This window comes from Panthera tigris, chromosome A3, assembly GCF_018350195.1.
Source record: "Panthera tigris isolate Pti1 chromosome A3, P.tigris_Pti1_mat1.1, whole genome shotgun sequence".
Classification (NCBI taxonomy): Eukaryota; Metazoa; Chordata; class Mammalia; order Carnivora; family Felidae; genus Panthera; species Panthera tigris.
Window position 1 is genome coordinate 127,563,493 of NC_056662.1, and position 9,088 is coordinate 127,572,580.

Consider the following 9,088-nt stretch of genomic DNA (forward strand, 5'->3'; position numbering starts at 1 on the left):
TGAAAAAAATTCAGGACTTTGCTATTTCTTACCACCTTGGATTCTTTAGTCCCTTAAATGAAATCTTATAGCCCATCCTGGTTTGATGGTTCAGTTTTCCATTTCTTCTTGCTCTTGGCAAGGTGGGAAGTGGAAGAGAGAGCAAAGGGTAAGGAACAAAGGTGAAAGTAAAGAGTGATGGGAGGGAGGAAGCCACTAAGATCTTCCCCCTCGTAGGAGCATCAATGTTACCAGGAGGGGGTCACATTGTGTTCCTCTAGGTAGACTGAAAGCCAAGGGAGAGTAAGAAGGATCCCTTTGAAGGGCAGACTATTATAAAGCATGTCTTCTTGGTACTGGGAGGAGTTTAGGCCTATCGCTCTCCTTGCAATACCTATCCAAGCATTCTCAAACTCATATTAAATAATTCAAACACTCCCAGGTACCAGACTGCTAACGAACTGAGCCTTGACTTTCAAAAAGTAATAAGGAAAATTCCCACCTGCTCTAAACTTCTCTGAGTAAAAGTCTCCTGGAGGGATAGGTATGGAATTCCTGTGACTTCAGAATTAGGCAAGGATAGGGGCACCTGGGTGGCTCAGTTGGTTAAGCGGCTGACTTCGGCTCAGGTCATGATCTCGCGGTCCGTGAGTTCGAGCCCTGCATCGGGCTCTGTGCTGACAGCTCAGAGCCTGGAGCCTGTTTCAGATTCTGTGTCTCCCTCTCTCTGACCCTCCCCCGTTCATCGTTCATGCTCTGTCTCTCTCTGTCTCAAAAATAAATAAACGTTAAAAAAAAATTTTTTTTAAAGAATTAGGCAAGGATCTTATAGCTCTGCCCCAACTTTCCAGCACAGGGGTATGGCAGTGCTGATCGGTAGGAGGCATGGCCACCGTGGTCCTCGGACTAGAATGTGTCTGGAGGCCAAGGGCACTGACCTAAGAGCTTGGAGTCCCAGGTCAAGTTTCCACTCAGACCCCAGCTCATTGAGATTGGGGGTAAATGACCTTCCTGCTCTGGGCTGTAGTTTCTCCATGAGTGAAATGTAGCTGGTGAATACTGTCCCGTCTTCTTCCCCATGCCACTAAGAGGCTCAAGGGGACATGGGTGGAAAGCGTTTTAGCTACAAAGGGATGCGTATATATAAGGGATGGTGGTAGTGATGTCTCCCTATTTGTGCAGAAAACCAAAACACTAATGTCTTTTATCAGACGGAATGAAAATAATTGAAAGAATAAACTAGGATTTTTTACAAGTCATACCCCATGGAAAAGGAATTTTAAGACAAACGTCCCGAATAAAAAACCCCCCTCACATGTTCCAGCTCAGCAGCGCAGTAGATCTGAGGTCCTACGGTCAGCCCGGGGTATCACTCGCAGGGCTTCAGCTGGGTTTGCAGTCACAATTGTTTACTGTGGAGTCCTTTTTTTTTTTTTTTGGAAATAACCAAATTGATATTTTTATACTACTACCTGGTAAGACGGTAAGACTCTCTTTTTCTCCCTTTCTCCTCATCCTCCACCCCTATTATTGCTGAGTTGGGGAGAATGAGAAGCACACTGTGCCTAGGAAAATGGGAAGAAGATGGAGAGAAATGGTCCAAAGTTGAACCCAGGGCCAGAGGAGGCCACAGAGGACCCTGGGAGGTCAACATCGCTTGGGTTTGAAGTATATTAAATACAATTCAACAAACATGTATTGAGGTCCCACTGAAGACAGTGACGTATGATCTGATGGGGGCTCCTCCAAGAGCTCGTTATCTGGTGGGAATAAACCACTGCGTTACTATGTTATGCTTGCATTCGACCGGCAAAGAGTCCTAGGGAAACCGCAGGTGATTCTCATTATATGAAGAATAACTGGAAAACCCCTGAGACGAGGTAATATTTGAGCCCAACTTCGAACAATGAGGCGGCGTGTGCCAGTGACATAAAGGATAGTAGAGGATTCCAGGCAAAGGCAACAGCATGATGAAGGCCTGGAAGCCTGGACCTGCGTAGAATGCTTAGGTGAGAGCTCATGAAATATGTGTGCTGTGCATGGGGGTAAAGGTCAGGGGTGTGCAAGTTAGGAAGGGTTATATCACGCTGCAGTGACAAACATCCCCAAATCCCAGCTGCTTATAACATCAAGGATGGAAGAGGCCCATACATGCCACCTTCACTCCAGGGCCTTGGCTGATAAAACAGGCACTGTCTAGAACCACTTGTCCAATATAGTAGGTATTGGCCCCAAGAGGCTCTTTAAATTTTCAAAAGTCACATATGGCTAGCGGTTACCACCTTGGACAACATAGATATTATAGAACATTTCTGTTATTGCAGAAATTTCTACTGGACAGCCTGGTCTAGAACAGGGGTCTGCAAATGATGGCCCATGGACCAAACTAAATCTGCACTTGTTTCTATAAATAAAGTTTTATTGGAGCACAGTCATGCTCATTCATTTGTATATTATCTACGATTGTTTTCCCAAGACAGGGTAGCGCTGAGAAGCTACAGAAGAGACCATATAGCTCACGGGGTTGAACATGTTTACAGAAAAAGTGTTGACACCTGCTTTAGACCCTTGCCCCAGTTGTCATGGTAGAGGGAAAAAGGGACCAGCTGGCTACCTCTGCTTACAATGCATAGCCCAAACTAGTTGTTTGTCCCCAGACAACCAGATGGGAGCAGGAGGTGCAAGATTTACCATTTCTCCCAGAAGGAGGGGAGACTGGAAACATTTGGCACACTGTGACAACCACAGAGGACATGGCTGGACACAGTATAAAGTTGAACCGAGTCTACAGGACCCAGAGGTTTGACTGTTATGCCAACAGAGTGAGGCATTATCAGAGCTTGTTGCTGCGGAAAAGGATGGGTCCATGATGTATATCGGCAACGGAGGCCATTAGGAAATGGATGAGAGTGGCCAATACTGGCAGAAAGGGAGCCGGGGAAGAAAAGGGGGGAATCACTCAAGAGATGCATGGTGCATCCCCAGCTCCAGAAACTTCCCTCGGCCTGGACTATTCCCAAGGACCTACAGTTCTGCCCTAACCAGGTAGTGGCTCATTCCCAAGGCAGAGACTAATGACAGCAGGCTGATTCGGGCACTTATTTTCCAAGCGCTTGAACCTTCCTTCCCAACAAACCTAAGAGGTGGGTACTATTTTATCTCCATTTTGCAAATGAGGAAACTGGGGTCCAGCGGGATAAATAGCCTGCCCAAGGTCACAGGGTAAGTGAGCAGTGGAGCAGGAATTCAAGCCCACGCATCTGGCTGCTCTGGGGTCCTGCGCTCAGAGCAAAGTCCACCTGCCGCCATCGCGGCACATGGATCACCGGTCTGGCGGCTCTTCAGCTCCCCTGATCCGGCTCCATGACTCTGTAGAAAACTACCCAAATTTATGGATTATGTGGACTGTTGCCTTTTACTCTCCAAAACACATTAAGTGATTTTGTCTGGAAATGTTTTACAAGCCCCAATTATGCCTCCTACATTCCCTCCTCGGTACAGCCCAGGTCCCCAGCCAGGACTGTAAAAGAGCCTTTTCTTCTTTCTAAAGCCTCTTAACTCTCTGCCCCCAGAGAGGGCTGGTTCTCCCCGAGTCTGGGAAAAGCAAAGCTCCCGTTCTGGCCCACGGGGAGATTTTAGACGGACCGTCATGTCTCAGCTCAGCTCTCCCCCTTTTCACGAGACTCTTTAATTAGGTTCAGAAACATGTTTATGATCCTGAGAACCAGCCCGTGTTATATTAGGCAAGTTCAAAGCTCCTTTCCCCCCAGCAACTCTCAGAACATTTCAGTCAACTCAGAGGCCTGGCTCAGAGCCAGCTCTGAACAAAATCAGATTGTGGGCAAACAGCGCCTCCAGCACCCCCTGCTCTGGGCAGCTTTGGACAGACGATGGGCTTCTGGCTTGGACAGAGCTGCGTCTTCACACCCGCCCCTCTCCACCGGCGGAATGACCCTGAACACCTTGCTAAACCGCCCTGACTGTGGTATTCTAAGTTGGGGAATATGTGTATTTGGAATTTAGAACAGACTTGCGGTAGCTACGAAGATCATGAACTTGAAATGACATATAGGGTTAGTCATCCTCCCTCTTCCTTGCTGGGCCTGTTCCTGACTCTTCTAGGGGTCTGAAGGGGTCATGCTCTCCGGACTGGTAGGCCACCACCGTGCACGGGAGCCGGGACTCCTGTCTATTCCGGGAGACGCTCTCCCCTCTCCGGGTGGACCTCGGCTTCTAACAGGGGCCTGTGTTTTCCGGGCGGCGTGAAAACCTTGCGGTGCCAGGAAACGTGCTTCTGCAGCTGGGAGCAACCCACGCAAGCAGAATCCACGACAGGAAGTCGCAGTAGAACAGTGCACAGATTTCACAGACATCGGCCCATCTCATCCTCACTGCTCAGGAAACCGGGTATGATTCTTCTTCCCATGTTTGCTTTTCAATAACGGCTTTGTTGAGATAGGATTCACGTCCCATGCAGTTCACCCACTTACACTTACAATTCAGAGCTTTTGAGTACCGTCACAGAGATGATGCAGCCGTCGCTGCAATCGATGGTTGACCATTTCATCAGTGCAAAAGAAGCCCAGACCCATTAGCACTCGCTCCCCATTTCCCCCCAAACCTCCCAGTCTAAGCAACCACTAATCTACTTTCTGTCTCTGTGGATTTGCCTATTCTGGACATTTCCCATCAGTGGAATCACGTAATACGTGGTCTTTCGTGTCCGGCTTGTTTCACTTCGTATAACGGGTTCAAGGTTCAGTCTCACTGGCCTTTTCTGCCTCCTGCTTCCCCGGCTCCCCCTGCCTGCTCTAGGTGGGACTGCAGCCTGTGGTCACTGGCCCACCTCCCTGCTAAGGCTTCCCAAACACCAGGCGCCCCTCCCTCTGGAATGCTCTGTGCAGGCCACCTCGGGGGGGAGGGGGGGTGCACAGCCCTCAGCCCACTGCCCCCTGCCCCAGGAAATACATTTCTCAGTTCTTTCCACAATTTGAAAGGTTTTAAGACAAACTGGCCTGCTGTTGACAGCACTAATTCCTTTCTTCCTCTCCAATGCTCCTGTCTCTTCTCTATTTTTTTTTCAAAAAGAATTCTTTTTTTTTTTCTTTTTTTTTTGATGTTGTGTGTATGGGTTTTTTTTTCCCCTGCCTCCAGCTGTCACTTTGGTATGGGGATTGATGTTAAGTAGCACTTACTGGCTCTCACTACGTTCCAATTGCTTTATATACAGTATGCCATGTACTCTCCATGGGGCAGGCATCATTATCCCCATTTTTTTTTCATTATCCCCATTTTATAAATGAAGGCACTGAGGCTCAGAAAGACACTCAGATTTTCCAAGACCACCCCAGTAAATGGCAGAGTCAGGATTGGACCTTTATCTGTCTGGCTTATTCTGCCTCCCCAGGGACCAAAGTCAGTGACCAGCTGGTGGCAGTTCTGACCATTTCGCCCAATGCGTTAGACATGATCAAACTCACTGCAGCCTGCTGGAGTGAACTTTACCGTGCACGTTCATGGTTGCTCAGGGAAGGTCAACCCACAGTTCTTCCTGACCTCTGCAAGAAAGAGGCCACGGAAGTGGCTTTACTAGTATAAGTTCAGAGGGAGGTGTTTAAAGATCTGTTTCCTAGCACTTTGTTATAATCATCAATGAAATAAGCCATTGATATCCTCATTATTTCTCTCTCTGCACTCTTTCCCTGGACCCCAAATCTTTGATGGATGCTACTGCCTACAGAAGCATTTCCAAGCTTCCTCCCTGTGGCACAAAAGGCACTTCTCGATGAGGGGGACTACCTTCTCTGACACAGGGTCCCTGTGATGCCCTCCTCGATCCTCATTTTCCACCTCTCAAACTCTTTCCAAATGATGATGTCAAGTGAAAATATTTATCAGCTGAGCTGAAGCACAGTGGAAACACCAGACAATAAGGTGGGGTGGGGGTAGGGGGTAGGTGGGCACTGGGAGACATGGCTCCTTACCAGCAGACGAAGGCACTGAGGCTGGATCCTGAGGGTCATGGAGAGATTCCAAGTTGATTAGTGCATGGTCAGGTCTGCGTGCTAGGTCAAAAAAAAAATGGATTTGTAAGGAAATGAAAAGGATATTAATAAGCCAGGCCCTGCTGGCAGCCTCCTCTTTACCTGTGAAGTGGCTCGTGAGAAGCTGCTGGAGAGGGTGAAGAAAATGAAGCAAGCCGAGAACGTAGGTGCAGGTCAACAAGAGGCAGCCATAGTGAATACCACTCGTGTTCCAGGGAGCTTAGGTATTGGGAACCACGGAGGACTGTCCACTGGGCAGCCCAGGGAGCCAACAAAGAGGGTGGGGTGAGGGCAGAGGGGCGGCCCCCAAATCAACTGACAAGTAAACTGGCCAAGGAAGCAAAGAGGGGCCTTGGGGAACGAGAAGAGGGTAACTTGCATGAGTTATCTACCACTGTGTAATAAATCACCTCAAAGCTTTGTGGCCATAGTCCTTTATTATCCGTTATACTTTCCAGAAGTTTGAATTTTGAAGTGGTTGGACTGGGGAGCCCTCTCATGAGATTATGGTCAGATGCCAGCTGGAGCTGGCCAACTGGGAGACCCTCTCAAGGGCGGCTCCCACACATGCCTGGCGAATCGGTCACAAGCCTCAGCCAGTCTACATGCAGGTCCCTCCACTGGCTGCTCAAGTATCCTCATGGCGTGGTGCTGGCCTTCCCCAAGTGAATGATTCCAGAGACCAGGGCAGGACCTTTGATACTTGTATGACCTGGGCTCAGAAGTCGCACGTCATCACTTTCGCCATGTTCTATTGATCCGAAGCAGCTGCTCCTGATTCAGTGTGAGAGAGGACCACTCAGGAACATGACTAGTGAGAAGCAAGGATCGTTGGGGCCACCTCGGAGGCTATCTACTACAAAATGCAGTTATTAAGCCTCTACTGTGTACTGTGAAAGGTAACCATCATTGGTTAGGAATCTATGTTACTGTTATCTCATTACTCCCTCAAAATCTCCAGCATGAGCACCTTGCCTGTGCAGGGTAATAATTCAATTAAAAGTGTTGCATAAGTGACCAGTCCTTCCAGATTTTATAACCCCTAACCTCCACCTTCCAGTCCCCTCTGTTTCCAATCGATGAGACACTGAGGTCCAGGGCTCTTAAGCAACTTGCCCAAGGTCACACAGCCAGTAAAAGAATGAGCTGTGGGGTGCCTGGGTGGTTCAGTCGGTTAAGCGTCCGGCTTCGGCTCAGGTCATGATCTCATAGGTCGTGGGTTTGAGCCCCACATCGGTCTCTGTGCTGACAGCGTGGAGCCTGGAGCCTGCTTCGGATCCTGTGTCTCCCTGTCTCTCTGCCCCTCCCCTGCTCATGCTGTCTCTCTCCATCTCTCAAAAAAATAAATAAATGTAAAAAAAAAAAAAAAAAAGAACCAGCTGTGACTCAAACCCAAGAATCCTTGACATCAAAGCCAACAGTCTTGCTGTTCCACTAGACCCCCTTCACAGACACCATCCATCAGTAAAGAGGATGCTTCCAGCCTCCCAGGCTGGAGGGACCTCAGAACTCGATCTCCAGCAGAAGAGAGCATCTCAGAGGCTCTTCTCAAGAGCTGAGGCCTCTCCCCAGCAGTCAGGCCAAGCCAGCCTCCAGAAGACCAGGGAAAGCATTGAGTCATGTGTTTATACCTTTTCCAGTTCTACCTGTATTTTCCTCTTCCTGTATACAACTCCCAGCAGACTATTCCAGACTCTCACCCCTCAGGAACTTCCGGTTTCAGAGCCAGAGTCTCCAGCCAGGCCAAGGAGGAAGGATGGGGACCTCAGGGGACTCAGGGAGCCGGAGCCCACACTTAGGTTAAACCTTCCGTTCCAGTAGGGCCTGGAAATCCCCGTTTCCTTCTGCATCCCCAGCAAGCTCCTGTGCAGGCCTCCCAGCTGCACCTGGATGTGCTCCCAGCCTTAGCTCCCTCTGTGCCCCTAAGCTAGTCCCCGGCTCAACCCAGGAGGCCCTTTCCTCACGGAGCACCGGATGGAAGCATGGGCGACAGTCAAACCAATGGGTTCAAGTCTCAACCCTGCCACTTAGCAGCTACAGCTTAGTCACATGAACCTCTCTGAGCTTCGGTTTTGTCCTACTTAAAAATAGCGGGCTTCCCCTCTCTCCCGCGGCACTGCCTATGCCGGTGGCAGCCATCTTTTACTCGGCATCATGGCCACCCTCAGATTTCCGGTGAAGCCCAGGATTGTTAAAAAGAGGACTAACAAGTTCATCCGGCACCACTCAGACCCACGTGTCAAAATTAAATGCAACTGGAGGAAACCCAGAGGCATTGGTGAAACGGGGGGAAGACAATCTAAGGGCCAGATCTCGATGCCCAACATTGGTTACGAGAGCAGCAAGAAAACAAAGCATATGCTGCCCATTGGCTTCCGGAAGTTCCTAGTCCACCACATCAAGGAGCTTGAAGTGCTGCCGATTTACAACAAATCTTACTGCACAGAGATTGCTCACAATGTCCCCTCCCAGACCCACCAAGCCACTGCATAAAGAGCAGCCCAGTTGGCCACCAGGGTCCCCAATCCCGATGTCAGGCTACACGGCAAAGAAAATGAATAGACAGTTTATGCGCACATCGTATTTGTGCTAATAAAACCATAAAACTAAAATAATGATAATAATAATAATAATAATAAATAGTGGACCATTTAGGGGTAAATTACCCCGCCATTTGCAGTGGTGGCCTCGACACATGCGGAAGGGTCTGATATCTTGCCCCACCTCCTCCCTTCAGCAAGAATTGCCTGGATTGGTTTAAAGGTTCAAGCAACGAGTCATCAGGGCCTGCTCATCGTAAGCACACATTATTTTCCACAGTAGCACAGTGCTGTCCTTCTTCCGCCTTCCATATCCACCTGTCTTTCAGGGCCTGAGGCATCACTTCCAGTTTCTAGAACACCAGCTGACTCAGCACCCTCAGTGCCCTGGAGCTTTTCTCAGGTGGGGACGCACTATAAGTCAGTCACCTAGGTCGCCCCAAACACACATGCTGTGTTTCTTCCTGTATATGTATTCACAGCCACTGGTGCCTTAACAGACTTTGCAGACTTCAGAGTTAGCAT

The 9,088-nt window shown here is 49.1% G+C and overlaps 1 protein-coding gene across 1 annotated transcript; it reads left to right on the plus strand.

Moving 5' to 3' along the window:
* The first annotated feature begins 8,177 nt into the window (after positions 1 to 8,177).
* LOC102967498 (60S ribosomal protein L32-like) lies at positions 8,178 to 8,516 on the plus strand. Its single transcript, XM_042979811.1, has one exon. It carries the CDS (start codon positions 8,178 to 8,180, stop codon positions 8,514 to 8,516), a length of 339 nt encoding a protein of 112 aa, XP_042835745.1.
* Positions 8,517 to 9,088: the final 572 nt, after the last annotated feature.

Bases quoted from the DNA above. Each gene is read 5' to 3' on its own strand.
- LOC102967498 (XM_042979811.1), top strand. From the start codon at position 8,178: ATGGCCACCCTCAGATTTCCGGTGAAGCCCAGGATTGTTAAAAAGAGG.